General features: G+C 35.7%; 1 protein-coding gene across 4 annotated transcripts in view; it reads left to right on the top strand.

Annotated features, from left to right (window-relative positions):
* The window catches only part of MAP3K7 (mitogen-activated protein kinase kinase kinase 7), a 51,108-nt gene extending 29,162 nt beyond the window's left edge, over window positions 1-21,946 (top strand). For 2 of the 4 annotated variants that reach the window (XM_082757400.1, XM_082757398.1), the window contains 5 exons: window positions 6,457-6,524; window positions 12,820-12,928; window positions 15,719-15,780; window positions 16,310-16,425; window positions 18,916-21,946. In XM_082757400.1, coding sequence (XP_082613526.1) covers window positions 6,457-6,524; window positions 12,820-12,928; window positions 15,719-15,780; window positions 16,310-16,425; window positions 18,916-19,096 — 536 coding nt within the window. In that variant the 3' untranslated portion in view covers window positions 19,097-21,946. The remainder of the gene's footprint in view (window positions 1-6,456; window positions 6,525-12,819; window positions 12,929-15,718; window positions 15,781-16,309; window positions 16,426-18,915) is intronic. The other 2 variants (XM_082757399.1, XM_082757401.1) reach the window with 1 other exon arrangement.
* The last annotated feature ends 1,205 nt before the right edge of the window (window positions 21,947-23,151 follow it).

The raw sequence follows: 23,151 nt of genomic DNA, 5'->3' as shown, positions 1-23,151 counted from the left end.
ATTTAGTTAGAAATATATCTTTTTCATTCCCATCTTTTATTTTTTCCCAGTCCAAGTGGTTCATTTTATACTTCTTAAAGCCTAAAAATAATTACAATCAATCCCAAACTGTGATAGGTATACCCTTAGTGGTACACAAGCTGTTTTAAAGTGATCTGTCAGGAGATGCAAATAAAGAGAGTCACTAAAAACTGTGAACCCCTACTCTAAATTTTTGTCATCTGAGGAGGTTTCCTTATAAATGTTGAGGGGTTTTGGTATTTTAAAGTTGAGTGCAAAAGATAGAGTTCTATACAAAAGTTTCAAATAACTTTATGGAAGCTTACGTGAAAAATACAGAATGTTAAAATGTAGCTTCAAAGGAAAAATAGAACAGTCAGTGAAAATAAAAGCTATTCAGCACTGAGACTAACAAATGATCCAGAAAGCTTATTAGGTTTCCAGTGTAATTTTCAGACAATCCTGGCCTTCTGTGGTATAAAAGAAATCTTTAGAGCACGGAAAAAGGAGGTGAAGCAATATTCTGAAAGGATCTGTCAAGTTTCGCAGTGTCAATAAGTGATGGGAGTTCAGCAAACATGCTCTAAAAGTTTATTGGGCACCTGTCGTCTGCATGTACTGTCTGTCTGCAGCAGCACATAAGGCTTCAAAAAAAAACTTTGAAACTTTTAGAGAAGAATAATTAAAAGGTCAGTGAAAACATATCATATGGCTTTCCCAAAATAGATTGTGCCAAACATATCAGATACCTTTTTGAGGTTTTACTTATTTAGGAAAAGGAAGTCATTTAGATGCCCTTCACCTGGACTATTTTAGTTGAACTTGGCAAGATGGGCATTCTAACAGGAGTTTGAAACAGATACAAGAGAAATAACCTTTTGGAGCAAGCGTAGGAATGAATTTTCTCAAAATTCACTCATAAGGCATTTAATAAGTCTTAAATGAACAATAAAGTGTTAACAGTAAATTTTGTTATCAAGAGTGATTATTAATAAAGAGGAATATTTGAGTATCACATAGGATGAATTGTGTTGTGATTGGGGGGGCAGATGGGGACACAGAAACAGGATAAAATTCAGGGTGATACACTGTGTGTGAAGTATTTGTAAAGGAAAAAAAAAAAAAAAAAGAAAACAATGCTTACAGTTCCTTTTGAGTGTTATATTTCCAAGAGAGACTAAAAAGCACTAATGCTATTTTACAGGCCCTTGTTAAGGTCTGATCTCTGAGGAATTCGATGTAGTATACTGAGCAGCCAGAATAGTGTATTGAGCTGTAAAAGAAACATGTGAACTCTGAAATAATAGCAAGAAAAGCTACTTGGATCGTTTGAAAAGTATGAAGAAGAAAGTGGAAGAGCATGGCTGTTCTAGCCCACAGAACGAAAGCTGAGAAATGAGTAGTTTATTTCCTGTAGACAGATCTGCAGCTAAAGACTGGGAAGAGAAGTGTTTAAGCTAAAAGACACAGTACTGGCACTAAGAAAAAAGGTGTAAATATGCAAATAAGTCTGGGCTGTGTAATAAAAGATGTCTCTTACTCAGTACAGCTTCCCAGGAAGAACTGCAGGACCAGGAAAAGAAGAACATGTCCCTAGTATTAAAGCAGAGCTTAATTGTTATGTGATGTGAAAATGACCAGCTTCCTAATAAACTAACTATATTTGTCTGTATCCTCAAGGCAGTGTCTCAAAAGCATGTTGCTCTATTTTTCTTCTTAAGACAATATATGGTGGCCTATTTCTCACCTCATTCCTTTCCTTACTCTTTCATGGCTATCATGTCTTAGCACACTTTTCCCCTTCCAGTCATACTTCCAAGCTCTCCAAACTGGCACCTCTGTCTGGATCCCACCCCATTATGTTCCTTAGCACTTCTGCCACATACCCGGCACGTCCGTCCGTGGGAAGAGCGAGTGCTGACACTGTCCGTGCTGCTGCCTGAGCTTCTGCTGAGCAGCTGCTTCCCGCAGAGGGGAGGGCACCAGGCAGGCAGGCATGTTACCGTGAGTCAGCTGCTTTGGGGCTGGGCTATTTTAGAAGCATGAGTACTACATCTGCTGTCGCTGGGGTTTTTTTGTAATGGGCTTTGCCATGGCCAGTTTTCATCCATGAACTAATTATGCTACCAAGGTTATAAAATACAGATTTTTATCAGTTGATGGCAAGCTGTTTGCAGAAGTGGAAATTTTTAATATGCATTTGCTCTTGTTTCTAAATACTTCCAAGTAAGTATAAACAGAATTTATTTTGATTCAAGATCCTATTTTTGTTCCTAGTTTACAAAACTTAAAAACTGAAAAATGGATCAGCGAGTTCCATTTTATTGCGACAGCTTGGCAAATGAATTTTCAGTGGTGGTAGACTGTAGCCAAATAGCCAGGTGAAGTATCCGTTTCCTTCCCTTTATTGTATACATAATATGTAGTATAGTACAGATAATATGCACCTATATTTTTATTATTTTTTCATACGCATATATGAGAAATAAAAATCCTAGTAAGTACAAAAGGCTTAAATAGCTATGTGTGTAAAAGAAAAAAAATATATATAGTTTTTAACATGATGGAGAAAAATAATCAGAACACCTTTTGGATACAAACCAGTCAAGCAGCATCTAGCAAAAATTCTTTAAAGTTTGCCTTTTCTTCACTGGCAAACAGCTCATGCATATCGCATGAATGCGTTTGGCTTTTTAATTTTGTCATCTAAAACTGTACCACAGCATTGAAGTATTTTTATAGCATTGGCACTGCATAAGTGACTACTCAGGATAGACACATTTTGTTGAATATCTTTAGAATAGGAATCATAGAAATCAGATACTTTAATCTGTAATTTCTACATCTACCTCAAAGCCAGTATAAGCCAGAAATCCTCCCCAGATCACTTAATTCTTCTGGAATCCCAATCAAAGTTTTAACTTTAAATTGTCTTCTAAATCTATTACATTTCTAATCATCCTGTACTGTAAGGGAGGTTTGGTTCTTGTAGGGAAAGCTCTTGAGAGTATGGTGTATGAATAAGTTTGGGAGAACATGATCAGGGAGGAACTAAGAGAAGGATCCTCAAGCACTAAATTGAAAAGGAAAGGAGCAGGAGAGGGAGTCTGAATGAGAAAACAGGCGAGATGAAAGAAGAGGGAGAGTGTTTGTACTTTGGCTGCAGATCTACAAACAAAATATTGTTGCCTTAAAGAGAAGAGAACAAGCAGCATGTGTTTGTGAAAGTGTAAAAGGAGAAAGCAAGTATCTGCTATAGGGCAGGGAGAAGCGTGTGTAGCTGCTTTGGATATTTGAGGGATGATCAAAAGCCTTAGCAGGAAGCTGTAATTGGTTTCGCTAGAGTATGTGGAGCAGCTCGTGCTAGAAATTTTTTGTATGTTTTGAATTATATTTCAGAAACAAACAACAGTGTGTGAAACTTTTTTGAGGCCAAGGAAATATGTTGGTAAGGAGAGATTAATGAGAATCCTGAGGCGGGTAGGAGGGAGTAAGCTGATGGAAGAGAAGATGGAGTGAAGTGAAAATGAGGAAGATGACATAGAGGAAAGGAGGGAGGAGCTGGAGGAAGAAACGGGAAAATGCAGATAGAACAAAGGAAATGAGAAGAGAATGTATACTTAACCAGTGCAAATCTTTTGTTGTGAGCAACTTTTATATGAAATGCTTTGTGGCATGAAACTAATTTGAGAATCATTGCTTTATTTTCTTTTGATTTTGTTGACTACTTGGTAATTCAGCAATTAATGCTACTTTCCTCTGAGCATTGTTTTGCTCTTTCTTCTTCCCTGTTCTTACTCCCCTCAGTTTTTTCACTTTCATTTTGCCCTTTTAGCTGATATATCCATAAGTTATTAAACTTGGATATTCCAATAATTGTAGCTCTCATCTGCAAGCTATGCATATTAAGAAAACCTGAAAGCATAAATCCCCAGGTACTGTTTGGAACTTCTAGAACTATGTTACTGTAATCGCTTGAACCATGAATGCCATATCGTTGTTTGGATCAATTTCTCTTTTAGTATAAATAATTAAATTAAGGTCTTTCAACGTTTCAGGTGGTGATGAGGTGTTTGGAGCTTTTTCACTAAAGCTTTCAAAACAGATGTGTAATTGAGCGCTCATTGATTTCTAATCTTAAAGTCCTGTAAACTGTTAAAATACTGAGGTGGTACATCATATTAGCTTCTGCACATTTACAAAATAGTTTTTATAATGAGGAAAAATTAGGAGTTTTAAATGAATGTAGAGGTAAAATATTAAAATTGAGAAAGGAACGCATAGAGAAGTGGAAGTGATAATTTTAAATAAAAGCTATATGTTATGTAGTGTACTCTTCAACTGAATTTATCTTGAATCTGGAGCAATAAGTATTTGTTGATTTGTAGTCTGTTTCTGCTTTGTCTAAGCTATTTGCCAGATGTCTGCAGTAGTTACACTAATTAAAATGGCATTGCCTAGTAGAGCTTGCTCTTCCCTCATGCTACTAACTTGGAGATATTTCATTTAAAGGTATTCATTTATTGCAACACAGTAGTTTTGGCCCCTCTCCCCCCATCCCAAAGCATTTTCTTTTCTTTCACCCCACCCTGATTATTTTAACTTTTTGGCAGCCATGATCTAATGTTTCAGCAACACATGTGCGGGGTTCTTTAAATTCACAAATGTTGCTAATCTGAAATGAGAATTTCAGATATTTTTGCAAGCTTATTTCAGCTGAGCTAATTTTAGAACAGTGTTGTTGAATGAAACGTGCACATAATTTTGTGTCAGTCATGGGTGGATCATCCGTATCTTGAGTATTGAGATCAGCTGTGCCAGCCAGATGAACTATCTACAGTACCTAATTCTATAAAATTAATAAACATGTTTCTAAATGGTCAGCTAGTGGAAAAAGTTCACTACAAGTGAACAAGTTCAAAAATTTGACGTAGATTTGTCATTCACTTCATCCCTAGTATCTTCATGGTAAAGTATTAAGCATAATATAGTCATTGATGCTTAGGTAAGTATATACTGTCTTTGAATTTCAGAAGCAAAAGGTCAAGACCTCAAAAAAAGTTGCAATTAAAATTCATTTGTAGTCAGGGTAAAGAATATAGTCCTTTTCTGGAATTCTTGATTTTTCGAATAAGTTTGTTTCTCATAGTATTTCTTAGAAATTTTATATTCTAAAATATCATTACAAATTGGTGAAGTGACACTGAGAATTTGGTACAGCTGCTTTGTGGTAACGTGTTCCTATATGTGATAGTACCTATATTTAAGAATTATTAACAGTGATTTATGAATTATTAAATTGATACCTTAAATGTATTGATTCATATTGCATAGATAGTCTTACGTTTTTGTTGTAACTGTTGCGAATCAAAATACTTAAGATAGTCTGTGAAGTAATACTGAAATGATGTTGAATAAATATCTAGAAGGTTTAAAACAAATAGACCCCTGGTACAGGACTTTGAGTGAATTGGGTTGGCTGCAGAGTGCGTGGTTGATGGGTTAGGGGCTGCCGCTGCTGTAGTACATGTTTGAGATGCTACCCTCTAGTAGAAAAGTTACGTAATGCAGATCTAAGACCAAGAATTTTGAGCATTGTCAGCTGTTACTCAGGACGTTTTGGTGTTTCCTTTTGGACAGCTGACCTGCTCTCAAGAGACAATATAAACAATCACAGTAATAAAAATCAAAGTAGTTAGGGAGATTCCGTTGCATAATCTCTTTTATTTTTAAGGAGACTTTGTTTCCTGGAAATGCCTTTGATTGAGTGTCAGTGTTAAAATTTAAACTGTTTTATGTAGCTGTCACAAGTAGATAATTGCTAACAGGTGGAAGGAGAAGAGGAAAAGATTACAGCATTGTGCTCAGGAGGTTGATAGCAAGATGTGATTTAGCTGAACCAGTCCCCTTTTCACACTTTTCAGAGCATGAGAATAGGGCATAGTTTCCTTTCTCTGAAGGAGAGAAAGAGCTTTCACTTTGCCCAGAAGGAAGCACATTTGCTTCTTGGTTTTAGCGAGGGAACCAAAACACAGGCAGAAGTCCTTGCTATGTTACTTGAGCATACCAAAGAGCAACAGGTTAAAGCTGGCAGCGTGTTATCTTCGCAGTCTAGCTTTTAGAAATCCCCATAACGTAACGCACTCGAAATAGATGTCGTCATCAGCTCCTGCCCCGAGTCCTAAGCCTGTTCAAATACATGTGACAGAAGATGGTGGAGTGGAGTGCAGCAGCAATTCATGTGGTAGGAGTGGTTATTGTATTGGGGGGATACTTTTTGTTGACAGGCCAGCATGTTTTGAGTTAAAATTCTGCAGCTGTCTCTCTCTCCCCCTCTCTCCCTTTCTCTCTGTGGATTTGTACAAATTCCAAGCTCCTCTGCAACAGTCGCACCCTTCTTATTTTGTTCTGAATAGATTTCACTGTTTTGTTTTTGTTTTGTTGTTTTTTTCCCAGCAGGAAACGGACAGCAGAGGCGCAGATCCATTCAAGATCTTACTGTTGCTGGAACAGAGTCCAGTCAGGTAATGTCTCTCATCTCTTCTTTATCTTTCAGTGAAGTTGATGCTGTATCTGTACAGGGAAACTGGTCTGGAAATCTCTACCTTCGATACTTCTGTAGAAATCATGTGGAAGCTTGACAGAATGCAGTGCCATTTATTGCATTTAAATCCAATACCATGAGGATAATCTATGAATGAGCTCTAGATGACCAATGATTTTGATATAGCTCGTACAGTATTTATCATTTTTTATGTACAAATAGTTCATGTGTACTACTCAATTTGACTCAGGGCAGATGTTATACAGGAAAGCCTTTACCTCTTTTTATGTAGAAAACAACTGAAATAACTACTTACGGTTGCCTGAAGCAGTTATACATACATTAGACTCACTTCTTGCATTTTTTTTTTTTTAAAAAGTTCATTAATATTATAAGCATATTTTTTAATGAATCTCCGAGCCCCAACCAGTAACTCGGAGTAGTATCTTTCCATTTCTTGTGAAAGTTCTATAGGAAGGTGTTATCACACCGTTTTTTGGTGTTTTTTTTTTTTTTTTTTTTTTAACATAACTATCTCAATAAGACATTTTATAATTTCATATCTGGTATTGTAAATGCCATGGTAACAGACAGTGTTATACTATATATAAGTGAAAATATACTAAGAACATCTTAAATGAGAAAAGTACAGCTGATGCTTCATTCAGATGTGTTCATTTTGTGTTTTAATTGCTACCGTGTCTGTTTCAGTAATTCAGAAAGGATACTTCATCACTAGTGTGAATTTGCAATTTTGATGTTCCTATTATTGTTTGTATGTTGGGAAAGTGGGAGCTTAGCATATTCATCAGGTTAATCAAGTTTCCGTATTAAACAACATACTGCAATAATCTAAAATAGGTGGTAACTTTAGGGGGTGATCAACTTTAAGGGCGATCAACATTTGATCCTTCTTTAATTCTGTAGAGTGTGAAAGCCACAGAAACCTCATAAATCACCCAGATATTATTAGTAGAGTTTACTACTAACTTACTAAGATAGAATTTGAATCTATTAGAAAATAATAGAATGACTCTTAAATACATGTTAATATCTTCAGAGAAAGCAGGTGTTCTAGAAAGAAATGAATCTGCAAAATTTAGTAAAGAAATTGATTAGCCTATTTGGTTAACAGTAGAACAAAAATTATGGAAGGCTTGGGGGAAAAAAAAATGAAGTGATAGTGCAACATTTATACCAAATTGCACTGATTTGGTGTATGAATGTTTTTAATTATAATTTTTGTTTAAGGTTTTTTGTTTTGTTAATTTTAATGAATGGTTAATATTTGAAAACATAGAATTTCCAGTTTACTTCAAATACTAGTAGCTTTTTTAAAACGTTTCTTTGAAAGCTATTCTACTGCTTTTGTAGCTGTTCTAGCTAAATTGCCCTTGTGGCCAGGAGGGTACAAAAAAGTTTTGTTTGCCTCCCCAGTTTCTGATGAGGGTCTATAGAGGTACCAGAATCACATTTTGCTTTCTTCCTTCTGATAGCGTGTATATTGGAAATATAAATGGAAGAATTAAAATTACCTTCTTTTATTTTACACTTCTTGGAAATGTTATGATAAGGCATGGAAAACATAAAATTTTAACAGGCAAGAAAAGTGCACTTTGGAAGAAATTTATTTATATGGACAGTGCATAATACATTTTCACCTTTTTCTGGTGTGAGAAGAGAAAGCACTGGTTTCAGCAGCCTTTTCTAACTTCTAATATACATAGATACGCATATTAATATTCAATTGGGAAACAAGAAAACAAGCACAATGTAGTTTGAGCAGAAGACCTAAAAGTATTCTTTTTAGGTTTCTATAGCTTTAGACTTCACTGCCTTGAATTCTTAATAAAATCTTGAACTGCGATGTGTATAAGCAGTCTACAAGCCAAAGCAGAAAACACATCTGTAACTAGTGTAGCTCTGGTCAGTTTATAGCATCTCCCCATATGCACATACCATATATAGGTTATCCTTTCTAACATGAAAATCCCTTTCCCCCTCCCTCTCTTCATTGCAAACATCCTTCTTCCCTGCATTCCATTCTCTCTTACACCCACCCTTTGGCGTAGCCTTCATTGAGCTGCCACAGCACTGTGTGCTTCCACTCCCGCACCCAGGCCTTTTAAGTCCTTGTCCTGCTCAAAATTTTGCTGTAGCGCTGCTTTTTTATTATGACAAGGATTTAAAACCATTTGACTGAGAACACTGTAAGGCTGATCAGAAATCTTCTTACTAAACTTATCTTTTTTTCTGGAAATTGCCAACATGTCAATAGAAAATAATTGTGATGTTTTTTGCTTTGTTCATATCAGGAAGGTTTTTCCAACTTGGAGTGGATTTTTTTTAAGGTGGAGGAAAACAGTGTACTTAATAACAAATATACCAGAGTTTCTGGTGCTTGCCTGACAAGGGTAGACCAGGACTCCCTGCCTAGCTTCTGATCTGTTCTAATCTAACCTTGTGAGTTTCCTGATTGTTCTTTCTGTGTAGTGCCAGAAGAATTTTTTGTGTGGTTTTTATGGTGATGAATACTTTTGTGTGTGTGTGTCTGTGTGTGTGTGTGTTCAGAGACTTAAGACATTTTCTAGTAATGGTCTTACTGATGCTACCAAAATCAGCAGACAGTAGCAATGCTTTGCAGTTGATTTTAGTACTCAGCTTATCCTTTTACATTGAGAGCTTAGGTAGGAAAATATACCACACCAAAGGTTTTCAGTCGTTGGACCAGCTACTGGAGGGGCTCGCTGTTGAGATCACATGTAGTAAGCCCTGTTCTTCACAGGACTTGATGAAAGTCTTTTGCTCTAGTACTTGCTGACCTTAGACTCAACTCCAAGTGACACGAGCAGTGCTAGTGTAATCTTCTGACAGTCAGATGTCCATTCCCATTTGTTTCTGTACATGTATTGTGATGGTCCACTCATGTTTGCGTGTAATCTTTTTTTTTCCCACTGACTTGATTCCTCTGCCTTTCCATTTGCCTGTACATGCACTTTAAAAACCCCTTAGGATTTATGCGGTGCCTGTCCATTACCAGTACTGCTCTTACCTAAACATCTTTGTAACACAGAAATAGATGTGCAGACTCTGAGCTGCAGCCATAAAAAGCTTTGGGAGGCTAGATTGAACACAACGAATCTGCTATTTATACACGATTGAGTCTTCATTGCAAAATTTGGCATTTTACACAGGTAGATTTAGGAATTTATTTGACATAATCATTAAAGATTATGCAATAAGATATCAGTAAGATATCCATGTCCTCGTCTACCTGTTTTTATTGGGTCATATTGGTATATATCATCCTTTACAATGCCATCATAATAGCAGAAATACTTCTTTTTAACGTTTTTTAACTGTCACTGGGCCTCTCTACTTTCAGTTTACTTTGAAGTGGAAAAAATGAATGTGTTAAAGAAAAGCGTGTACTGTATTAAACAGTTGAGAGGCAAGGTTTGAGTATGCATGCCCGCATGCAAGTTAAGTGTGAGAATTCATGGGATCTGAAACCATACAGATGAATCATTCTGCCCATGAGATTGTGCAATTGGTCACAGAGGCACTTTTCTTTCTCCCCTTTCACAGGGAGACAGAATCCGCAGATGATGAGGAGAAAGGGCTGGTGCCACTGATTTTTTTTTTAAATTTGTTTGCCTGTTTAATTTAAACACAGAAAAAATCATGCTGTTCTGGGAAGGGGGGTTATTCCTTAGAGCACGTCAGCTTTCCAAAATGCTAAGCCTTTGAGAAATGGAAACTAAGAAGCTAAGAACACAGTGCAGGTTTGGCCACCTGGCAAAGATGATTTGAGAGTAACCTTACAAAAAGTATGTTTTTCATACTGTGATACCTGGAGGAGGCAACAATGGCAAGATATCCATGAAGAGATGACAGAAACTGGTTGCTGAAAAGCGGTCACTGGCTTACCTGTCAGCAAGGCTGGTGTCAGGGAAGGTGGCTGTGGTCTAGTGCACCACCAGGAGAGCTGAAGTATCTCACTCAGCACACTCAACCACAGTAATCTAACAGCTATTCAGTTTGGGGAACTTCCCTTGGATTTTGTGATGCTTTTAAAATGTACCCCAGATAGGAATCCTTCACTTCTGTCTCTAGTAATTTCATCTAAACAGTGTTATCACAGAAGTGGTTTTACTGTGCTGATGGACCAAAGCAATCTGGTACAGCAAGCAACCCTGTATAGCATGGTTTGCTAGAGTTACCCTAAGTTACCCTAGCTAGAGCATTTCCTGGGACCCCCTTGCTGTCAACTACATACTCAACAGTTCTTTTTGCTTTAAGGACTTAAACCCCATTAAAAATGCTTGCTCTATCTTATGATGTTTATTTATCATTCATGTCTGAGCACACTGACGGTAAACAGTAAGCTAGGCCACTTAAACCTTCATAATGTCAACAGAGACTTCAACACAAAAGATATTTCAAAATATCTGATTTAGTAATCCTGGTAATATCATCCTGTTGGATTATTTCTACAATACTTCCTGGCTACTAACATAAAATGGTCAATAAAAAAATTAAGCTACTCCTCTTCATGTTGCTTGCAGTGGCTCTGTCAAAGAAGGAATACAAGGCTAATGGATAAATTTCAGTCCCAGTTTGGCAATTTCTTTGTTCTTACAGAGTTTCATGTCACTTTGTATTTATGAATGTATTTCCCTTGATAAGGCAGAAAGCACTCACATATGAGTTTCCTCAGCATGTGAAGACTGAAATCATTTGAGAAACATAGATAGCTTAAGCAAATATGTAAGGGAACTTCAAAAAAATCATTTTTAATAACTATTGGTACTAAAGCTCTGTACTTTGTTTGGAAACATTTTTCCATTGCATAAGCAAGCAAGACTGAAGTGTTCAGTGTTGGCACAGGGACAGCGTTAACTGCTGCAAAATAAGGTTTGCATTTTAAACAATTTTTAAAGCTCTGAGAAGGTAATAATTGAGCCATGTTTCTGACTTCCCTGTTTTACCCAGTAGACTTAAATTATTGCTGTTTTAAAGATGTTTCATTTTAGAAAGTATGGGCATTTGCTGTTATAGGTCTCGTGTGTGCAGTCTAATAGTGTGTTTTCCTAGCCTCTTAAACTGAAGCAATTACCGGAGAAACATATTGTAATGCAGTTGAAATAATGGGTATTTCAGTGCGTAGGATCTTACTACTCTTTGGATTGATGCTTGACTGAAATCCTGGCTTTTAAAATTAAATTAAGATACGATATTTGGAAATCAGGGTCATAAAGAAATACAGCTTCCAGGTAATGTATATTTGAGTAGTTCTTTTTTTAAAAAATAGGGACATTTAGCTAATAATTTCATAGAAAGCACCCCATATTGAAAATAATTGTCTTTTGAATAGCATCTTTTCTTTTGACTTTTTTTACTGTAAAACATGGTGGGGTCTATACTTTTAAGTCCTTTACTGTGTTACTTTTATGTCTGTGAGAAGATGTATGGCATACAATAATTTATATTGTAAATAAGTATTCTGAAACAGAAGCTGGATAGAATAATGAAGTCAGTATTAGATCTTCTGTGCTTTGATAAGGAAAAGAATTTAAGTAGTAAAGTACTCCTTCAGTGTAAAGGAGGTTCCTACAGAATTTTGTTTTAGTTTTCAATTTGCTTTGAGTGATAATTTCCACATTTTTTAATTTCTTCATTTTAATCAGTTAATTGAGTGTTCTAATTGATTGTTTTGTTAAAATACCTCTTCATATTTTCTGAGGATGGATTGTATAACCTCCGACTTAACGTAACCACAATAAATACTGTAGATTAATACAATGCAGTCTAGTGCAGTTAATAAGGTATATTCTTTTTGTTGAATGTAGTTCCATTCATTGGCTAAATATCAGAAATAAAACATTATTCCTTCCTTATTTTATGGAGCTGATAGATTACATTGAACGGTATTGTGAAAATTACTAGGTGTGTAGTAGTGTGCTTTTTATATAAAGATTTTGAATGCATTGTTCAACAGTGCTTTTTATTATGCTGAATAGCAGAATTATATCCATTTCTTTTTCTATAGCAAAGATGAAGTAAAGATGGGGGTGAAATTGCTGCAATGCATACAAGGTTTATAAAGCTATCTGGAAAGCTTTCAGGAAGAAAAGTTTGCAGGGAGTATTTGGGAGGAATATCGTTTTTTTCACATTGTTTTTTTCATTTTAATACTGTTTTGTAAAATGAACATTTTGAAAAAAAAAATATGTTAACTTTCCTTGTCATTCTGTTTTGCTGTATCTTTTCAGGAGAGTAGAAACAGCAGTAGATCATCTAGTCCTAGTGTGAGAATGATCACTACCTCGGGACCAACCTCTGAAAAGCCAACTCGTAATCCATGGACACCTGATGATGCAGGTAATCCTTTGTTCATTAGTTAACCTTTTACATTTAAAAATAAATAAATATTTGATAGGGTATGTACCTAGATATAGAGAAAATGAGGCAAAGTGTCATCCCATTTTAATGCTGCTTAGGTTAAATCATTACATCATTGCTTTGTTTCCAACAGTGGCTTTAAAAACATTTTATATTGGTAATGTTAAGTTACCTAAGCTTGTAAGAGTTTTGTTTGTCACAAAGTGTTGTATGTGTGCAGTGCTGCTACTATTTAAGAGAGCACCAGTTTTTGTCTGTAAAGTGTCGTTGGAGAGGGAAGGGAGTAGTCATCTTTGTGGCATTTTAGTGTTGTGCATTTGTATTATGAATGCACAGATAAAGCTTTCATTGCCCTGATTTCTGGAATGAAGTGCTACTTAGGTAAGTATCAGCTGGCATACATTAATTCTTTATCTGTGTGTTGTAATTTTGCTTATGCAGAATGTGTATGTGCACACAAAGTTACTGGTCTTAAACGTATAAACATGTGTCTACAGAAATGTAAATACTTCTACTAAAATACTTCTAAGATACTAAGATACTTCTAAAAGCATCACTGTTGTTCTGTTACAGATTATGATTGAGTAAACATAATTTAATAGCTGAATTCAGTCTTAAAAGTCATAATGCACACCATTATGAAATGGACCGATACTGGACTGCATATAAATAATGGATCCCCACAAATTCCTTTTTAGAACATAAGAATTACATTTTCATTACCAGAATGTATACGGTAAATCTTAGACTTAATCTCAAGTTGGTATTTCATAGTGCCTTAAATTCTGAAATCTTTTGCTTGTAATCCATTTCATCTTTAACTGATCAGATTCTGTCATTCTTTTCCTGTAACCAACTGCAAAATGGAAACTCACATATGGACTGATTTTGTGCCAGCATATATATATCCATATATATGTGTACTGGTATTTTACCAAATACAAGGTGATTCTGAAAGTAAGATGTGTACTTTTTTTTTGCCCTGCTTTAGCAGGAGGGGAGGGCAGCATACTCTTATTCCTTGCTTCTATGCTTTCTTCTTTCTGTCCATTGTCACTTCGCATAATCACACTCTATGCCTAGTAACACACAAATTCCCAAAGCCCTTGCCCTCTGCCACAGCCTTCCTTCTCGTGTGTAACTTGGATTTCAAGTTTCTTTAGGCAGTGAGCACTTAGGGGAATTGCTGCTTCACACAGAAGCAAGCTCTTGTCCATTAGTTAAATAGATAATTCATTGGGAACTGAAAGCTGCTGATCTTATGCCAGTGCAAAGGCAGTTTGTCCTAAATCTCTGGCCTTAGACGCAGCATACCACTAGAGCTAAAGTCAGGTCCATTACTATGGTGGCTTTCTTGTTCACATAAGTCCCTCACCTTATACTCAGGTAAATACAGAATATACCACACATATATTTTTTTCTTATTAGGTTTATGCAGTCCATTAACAAAGGGCTATTTGCATTTCTGAACGCATAAATAATTTTAGTTTTATGTAAAAGAAAGTACATTATTAAGGTAATTGGGCAAAATGTTAAAATGAGGACACAGCCAAATCTGATCAATCACAGGAAAAATTACAGTTCTGTGACACAGCCAAAAGCTGAGGAATGCATGTATTGATGTATTTGAAACATTGCAATAATTCCTTTGCTGTAGCAGTATTCCATAAATGGCAGTAATCGAATGTAGGGAAGGCCTTCTGTATTGTTCTGATTTAAGACACTGTGGTGATTAAGTCTCTCTGGTTTTATTTTTTTGGTTATTTTTATTATTTTTACCACCTTCCAGTTTCCTTACAAGCATACACTTAACCACTTTTTCTCCATTCCCACCCTCTTATTTCTGTTTCCTTTTGAAGCTGCTCTTGGAGATAGCATAGTCTTTGAGGGCAACACCTTAGTTTCTCTACCACGACTACTCTGTGGCAGGTGCTTTTGGGGTATGGGTAAGCAGCCCCTTTTTTTTCCCACCTACCCTCCTCCATTTAATCCTCTAGTAGCAATAATGCAGCTATAAAATCAGTAGTTTCTCAATGTGTCTTTACTCCTTTGTCTCTTAAAGCTTAACAGTAACCTTGTGATCCCTAGATTCTGGGCTACCAAAAGATATAACCTTTAAGAATTCAGAAACATGTTAAATGTGGGTTAAAGCTTTAGAGAAATCCAGAGTAAATACAGTGTAAGAAGAGAGCAGCCAGGCCCAGAAGATGGATTGGGTATTGGGTCCCTTGCTACCCACAAAGTGTCTCTACAGAGCAAAGGAAATGCCCTAGAGCATGTTGTGAGGAAGATACTTAAAATCCTCACCAGGAGTAGGTTTTGAAACTGAGCAGGAGGTTGTGCTTATTTTATTTTGGCAGAGATGGTTTGCACAGCTTCTAATTTTAAAATCATTAGATGCATGGCTGGCTGGCTGATCCTTCATAAACAAGAATGAAATGGCAATTTTTTTTATAAACAGAACATGATAGCAAACTGTACAAAAATAATATTTTAAAGAATGTGTATGCGGATACATGGCTTCTAGAAATGTAGGATAACAACCTTAATATTTGTTTCTTCTTGGTGTGATAGATCGTAATTTTGAAGTTCTTAACTTTATCAGAAAAGCAAAGAGTCATCTGCCTTGGGATTGGAACACTGCTATTTCCATTTGCCTTTTCACATTCAGATTGTGTATTGTGAAATGTAGTTTTCTCGGTTTTGTCCTGTAAAAATAGAGTTATCTGTGTTTTAAAATGCATTAAAATGTTCTTGGTGTTGTTACAGAGACCAATGGGTCAGATAACTCCATCCCAATGGCATATCTTACATTAGATCATCAGTTACAGGTAATAAATATGTGTCATTAGATGGTTTGTTTTGCATTACATTCTTAGGTGTGAATTTGGGACTGCAAAATATAGTGCCACATACTTACCAGTGTTTATAGTCTAACTTTTGACCAAGGCTAAAAAAATATATTATGTAATCTGAGATTGGTTGACTCAGATTTGATCAAGCTATTAAAAACAAGCCCTGGGAAACATGATCTCTAAAACCAAATGTAATTTGAGTTTGACTGTCAAAATAAGATTTTTTTTTGCTTGAGTATTACTGAATCAAATTGTTGCATTCACTTTATTTGGGGTGTGTGTGATTAAACATTAGTTTGATTTTTTGATCCTTGTGACAAAGAGACTGTCAGATTAATAACTGCAGATTGGAGGTTTGAGACAACTTTGGCATCAGTGCAGTAAAGTTTTCTAGGACATGGTTTAACACTTGTTTTTAAAAGCCTACTGTTTTTTAAAAGATGTTATAAATACACCACAGAGACTTCATTAGTTCATTAGCTTTTAACGTCTGATTTATTTTCAGCCTCTAGCACCATGTCCAAACTCCAAAGAATCTATGGCTGTGTTTGAACAGCACTGCAAAATGGCACAAGAGTACATGAAAGTTCAGACAGAAATTGCATTGCTGTTGCAGAGGAAGTAAGTGAAATGTCTTGAACCTCTTTCTGTTTTTCTTTATGCTGCTTTTACACTAAGTCAGTTATCTGTGACTGCTGTTTCAGGCTTTCTGAAGTAAAATTTCATAGGGCATGGTTCTTTTCAAGACCTAATCTTGTATAGATACTGAGATACGCACCATAGGTGAGGTATTCAGAGCCCGTAACTTAAGTTTTAAGCAATATTAAGACTTTTCTTCTGCACAGGCCCTACAATAAAGTGTGTGGCACTTTTGCGTACATTCCACAGTAGTAATGTTTGTGTCATCTCAAGTGAAAGACCTGGAATGTTGAGGAACTTTGCAATTCTGTTTCACACACTGTCCAATAAAAGACTTCCAATTGTAAATTGTGGATAACCATTTGGATAATGCATTATAGAATTTTGAGTAATATCTCAATGTTATCTATTGGCAGTTAGATTTTATCTTATATCTGACTTGTGTTAATAATCACATTTGTAGCAGTATTATCAAGACACAAGTTGTGGTTTTCTACCAGGGGTTTAGCGCCTAATACATAAAAGCTGTTACATACTTTCTTATCGTAAGAGGAAAGAGATTATTTCTAGTGCACATTGTGTACACGTATAAGTGAAGCAACTGCTTGCATGTTCTGTTGGATTGGGGCCAAAGTTATTGCTGATTCAGAACTTCAGTTTGCAATGTGTTCTGTTGTGTTCTGCTTCTCTTCATTTCTATTTCCTGATGCTGGGGAGCAGTTCTGAGAGGTCATTACATACTAGACCAAGGAAACACCTTGTTACCCACCAGAGCCTGAGACACTGCAGGCCTCAGTGTTTGCGGAATAGCCAATGAGAAAAATGTGTGTGTAAACCTCTTCTACTTGAGAAACAACAGACAGAATGGGGAAAAAGCTACTTTAAGATTGACCTTACATCATCTATTCATTTTGTCGTAGCATCTTGAAAAGAATTTTTTCAAGTATGATTAGAATTTTTAGACCTTGTTGAGGTGATGCTGAAACTAGGGTGAAGATCTTAACTTTGTTTTTATTTCTATAGTCCCTCCAGATCAATAAATTATATAAAAAATAATCTCCTGTTTCACAACTGTTAATTCGTACCTTTTAGATTCCTCCTTTTCTCTTTTTTTTTTTTTTTTTTTTTCTGGAAGGTCTGCATAGATATTTCTCCCAAGTTGTTTTTTCTTAGTCAGAACATAATTGCCCTTAGGTTTGAAACAAAAAAATAGTACTGTGATTGATGTATTTAATGCTGTTTGAGGTAGTAATTACTCTATAAAGGTTGAACTAATGAAGTTTTCTTTAGCTGTAATTACAAACCATATGGCAACAATTAATTATCATGAGGAACTTTCTCCTCTACTATTTTGTTGCTAAAATATTGTTGGCAGCTTGCCTTCTTGTCACCTCATAAACAAATAGTAAAACAAACTGCATTCTATTTAGCTACATCAGTTTTGTAGGATAATTTTTAGCAAGTTTATCAGTGCATTTGTTCATCTAAAATTGTTGCTTAAAAACATATTGAATTCTTAATGCGTAAATTAAGTGAAATGACAGTTACAAAAATAATCTGCCTGAGTCTGTTTTGCACTGCTTTAAAATATACAGCTCAAACTACAAAACAGTGTTTCAGTGTAAAATTGCCAGAGTTACTGCAGTGTTTTTTCCAAGAGTCAAACAAACTCTGCTCTAGCAAGAAGTTGGGTTGTAAGGGTATGTAAAGCACAAATTAGTGTTCCTGCAGCTCTGAACTTAACATGATGAAACATTAACTGAATTGCTTGGGCAACTGCAGGTGTTTTGGGTTTTAGGTTTTTGTTTTTTAATGCTCTGTCTGTAAATAATTAGTATGCTGGAAAAAAAACAAAACAAAACAAAACTGCAACCTCATGTTTTATGTAACACTAATATTCTTCATAGAAATTAAGAGATAAAATTGTAGAGAATTTGTTCCTCTAAAAGTAATTGCTAAAAGCTTCTTGAATTTATTGTAATTATTAGCTCAAATAAGAGTAGTAAAAATAATCTGCCTGATCAAACAGCACTTCACTTAAAAAATTATCTAAATTATTGCTGTCTTGCCTTTTAAGTTGCCTACTGAATTTTTGAATATACAGTTAAGCAAAGTTAGAGCTAAAAAAAATTTATAAATTTCTGTGTAGATTCTTAGATGCTCTACTGTGACCTGTAGAATTACATCTGAAAGCTATTATAAAAAGGAAAATTGTAGAGATTGAGCCTATGGTTTACAGCTGTTCTAACGTTTAAATGTGGATTTGATTTGGAAGAGAATTTCTCCTCGGAATACAGTAAAGAATAGGATTTTTTTTGTTAACTTATTTTTTCGCACAAGATATCACCAGCCGTGAATTCAGACTGATAATCAAATTAAAATTTGAAGCATATTAAGTCATCTACACACAAATAGAAGTAGACTATAAATGACGATTACTTTTTTTTTTTTTTTTTTTTTTTTAAACTGTAGACAAGAACTAATAGCAGAACTGGACCAGGATGAAAAAGACCAGCAAAACACATCTCGTCTGGTACAAGAACATAAAAAGCTCTTAGATGAAAATAAGAGTCTCTCAACTTACTATCAGCAATGCAAAAAACAATTAGAGGTCATCAGAAATCAGCAACAGAAACGGCCAGGCACATCATGATTTCCTGGGACCTTTCAAATGAAAAATATGCACAGAAAAGACTGATTTTTTTTATTGTTATTATTATCCCTTATTATGACAACTCATGAGTGTAAGCTTCTTGGTGTGGTCTGTATTTGTCTGCTACACTTAACATCATTTAATTTTTTCATTTTCCTACGGTGGACATCCAGTTCAACAGGTTAACCAGATAAGGTGAGAAAACAGTGACTTGAATTAACCAACAGCCCTCAGCGTAAAGCAAGAACCGTGGCTGTATGCATGCTCCTTGTGTGAAGGCTAGCCTAACAAGTGTTAGAGGCTGCGAAATTATAAGATCTTGGTTTTAGTTTTTGGTGTTACCTCGATAAACCTCGATAAGAGCAAAACAAAAACTTTCCTGTTTAAGAATGGTTTTGTTCCAGTGTCTCATCTCAAATTTATAATGATGATTATTTTCAGGACATAAACATGCACCAAGCTGCAGAGGTGATGTTGGCTGACCAGAGTAATTCATGATGCGTTAGTGATGCCTTTTACCTGTAGACGTAGTATATTTTTTCCACATGCAAAATAATAGTCAAACTGATGCCAGCATCCTCGGTTCAGTGCTTGATAGCCCTGCATTTTGACTAATATATTTGTTGTAACCTTGCATTCATAAAATATTTGAAGTAAAAAGCTGTATTTTCTTTACTTTCTTGGGGGGAATGTCATGCAGTTCCATCTAGTTACTGGGCAGAAGTTACAAACGTGATTCACTGCGCAAAATTTATCCCCGTTATAAAAGAGGGAAACAAAAATGTGATAGTGTTTTAAACCTTCAAAGCTTTTGTCACTGAAGCATTCTTAAAAGGAAACTCAGAAAGCAAATTAAAACAAGATTGTAAGTATTCCCTTCATACCACTTACGGGAGTATTTTTTTCTTTACAACTTAATTCCTCAAAAGTATTTGCCATAAATGCAAGTAACTTTGTTTTGGATAGGAAGAAAGACACTCGGGGAAATTAATTTTAAATATCCAATGATGCAATGGAGTTAAGTATGGAAATGGCAGAAGCTATTAAGAAAATGAGGGAAATGGCTTCAATCTTCATCAGGAATCTCAGTTACTCCACTCATCTGAACATACTTCCTTTGAAGTCCGTCTCAGAATGCCTGCTGCCTTTGTGACTGAAGAATTGCATTTAATGAATTCAAGCAGAATATGTAATTATCAGTCTCATTATTTACCATTTCTACATGGGAGAAAATAACTACTCGTTTACGTTGCAGATTGATTATTTGGTTTATGAGTTAACTCCTAACTGGTAAAGAAATGAGGCATTTCTAAATATAATAGGAAATTATTCCTTACATAAGCTCCTGGTGTACTCAGTTATGGGCAGGGTTCTAACATTCTTTTGCAAAGGAAAAATAGAAAATTGAAATCTAGCTGCTGAGCCCTCAAAGTAGGAGAGGTAACCCGACCTTTGATTTCTGCGTACTTGAAATGAATAATTATTTGTAGGAGCCCATTAGCAGAACTTGGAGAAAACTTTCATGGTAAAAATATCACAGTATTTTTCTCTTCCCCTTATAATAAACATCCTGTGAACGTATCTGTGAACAACGAAAGTGGCTGACAGTTTACTGAATGGTGTCATTCTGTCTTGAAAATAAATCTACTGTTGGCAAACTTTTGGGAGTAAGAAGTGCTTCCCTCTTTTACTTAAATAAAGGAAGGGTTATCATTCCCCAAACCTTAGCAGATAATTTGATTAGTTAGCTGAAACTGATATTGGGATCAACTTAAGGGCACACATATTTATAGCAAAATGTAATTGGTGGAGAAAATAACTGTAGTATTAGGAATAGCACAAGTTATCCAAAGCATTGCTGTTCGCATACATCTGTCCATCTACCAAAATGGACACACTCCATGTTCAGCAGCTTGCTTAACATATGCTTAAGCATCCAGTAGGGCAGCATAAATGCCAACGCTCGACTTGAGATGCTTGGTTGATAATTACATACACAAAATCATTTCCCAGGACAGTTTTTATGCTTTGCCTCATCATAAAACAGATTTGTTTAAAATAAATCAGCATTGCATATGAAAAGTCACTTTATGGCAAAGTCTGAATAATGGAAGTGAACGCAGTGCTAGCTTTATGGTACCTAATACAAGCGTCACTTCTAACAGTTGTTTGAGTTTTCAGAGTTTAGATTAAAAAGGGTCTCAGATTGTAAAATAAGTGCTGTGCTACCGGTGCGCTGTTGAACTTGACTCTGTTCACTATTTAGGTTATATTGCTGTTCTTACTATTCACAAAGGAAATTTGGAGTTTGACCTTTGGCTTTCAAGTTGTCTCTTTCTTAATTGCACCTTTTTTTTTTTTTAATTATTTGCCTATAATTTTCAGTGAAGTGTTCTGTGTGGCAAAACTTGTGTATCAAAAAGTGTAGAACATAGCAGTTTGGGCAACTAAGACTTTAACAGCTTAATTTTCTAGTGACTTTTATTATTTTCTTAAGGCTCTTGTTTGAAAGTTGTTTACAAATGTACTTTTATTTTTCTGTTAAGCTATCTGGAGTGTTCAGGAAGTTTTTCATGTACTCTTTTGTCCAGTTAAAGCCGTTCCTCTAGTAATGGAGGTGAAACATATTTTGTCTGGGCAGTGCCTTCTCAGAAAAAGTAACAGGCTCTGCTTTTTGTTAAAGTATATGTTCTGTAAGATATTGTATAATTGAAAGTATGCTTCTGTACACTGTGCAGTTCTACCAAAAATGCTTTTTTAGGCTTATTTGTGTTTTGTTTTTTTTTCTGATGAGAAGTTGAAGATTGTAATTCAAAACTTGTATATAAAATGGTGAATGATTTCATATGATTCAGGAATGAGCAGTGTGGCTTTCTGCTGGAGGGTTTTATTACATTTTCAGGAATCTAGTTAATAAAAGCTGAGAGACTTCCACAAACATGTAATAGTGCCCCAACACTTGCCAGGACATCCTTGATCTCTGATGAAATCCCACACTGGCTGGGGGATAATCATCATGCAGTTGTTCCCACCACCAAAAGAAAATTCTTCTGTTATTAGCTCTTCCCTTCCTGTGTGCTGAAGTAGGGTGTTGGATGAATAGTCTTGGTCATGACCGAATATCAAGATATTTTAAGAATGCCACATCTTTCATACTGGTGCTCTGTAAAAAGATGAGCATGATCTTCTCTTGTTGAGTGTGGATGAATTCCTTCCCCTGGAACTTCTGTATTCTAGTCATAATGGCTTTTATTGTTTAAGAGTTTCCTTTGACATACCATAGATGGATGCAACCTGTTAACTGTCTCCTTGCCTGTGAAGAAGACAAAATCTTGCTTCAGATCTGTGTCAAGCTGCTTTGAACAACTTGGGCAATATAGGTACCCACTTGACCCCTCAGAATGTTTTTCCGTGTGCTGAACTGGTTGAGGAGGAGAATCATTAAAAAGCAACTCTGTGTATATGTTTATGTGCATTTATGCATACTGCTAATGTGTTTAGGTATGGAAAACTGCAAGTATCAAATCCACATGGATAGATTTATTTTTATTTCCAAAATCTGCTGAGCTGATACAGGTAAGCCTTCTGTAGTTACCTTTTATTTACTTTCAGAATGTCACTAGATGAGCAGTGCTTTCTGCCTGTGAGGATAAAGTTCTATAAAGACATATACATACAGATGTGTGTATGTAGGAGCGCCGCGATTATCTTCTGTGTTTGTGTGACCCTTTTCTGCTTGCAGGGACAATTCAGATTTCCCACTGCACTTTGACAGATTTGCTACAAATCTTTTGACTTCACACCTGCACTCTGACTAGTCATGGGGGCATACTTAATGAAAGAGCAAAACTGAATTTAAACCAAATAATTTATCATTAGTAATAAAAAGCTGTCTTAAAATACTTTAAAATCACCGCTAATCCCAGGACTTTAACCTAAACAAGTATTAATGGAAAAAAATCATAGCTGTGTGCTTTACATCAAGTAGCTAAAAACTTGTGATAGTTTAAAGGGATAAAATAGGCTTGTGTTCACAGCATCAGGCATGCTTTGCC

This window comes from Aythya marila, assembly GCF_965140915.1.
Source record: "Aythya marila genome assembly, chromosome: 3".
Taxonomy (NCBI): Eukaryota; Metazoa; Chordata; class Aves; order Anseriformes; family Anatidae; genus Aythya; species Aythya marila.
The sequence above is the reverse complement of the archived record's forward strand: the minus strand, read 5'-3'. Positions and strand labels throughout refer to the sequence as shown.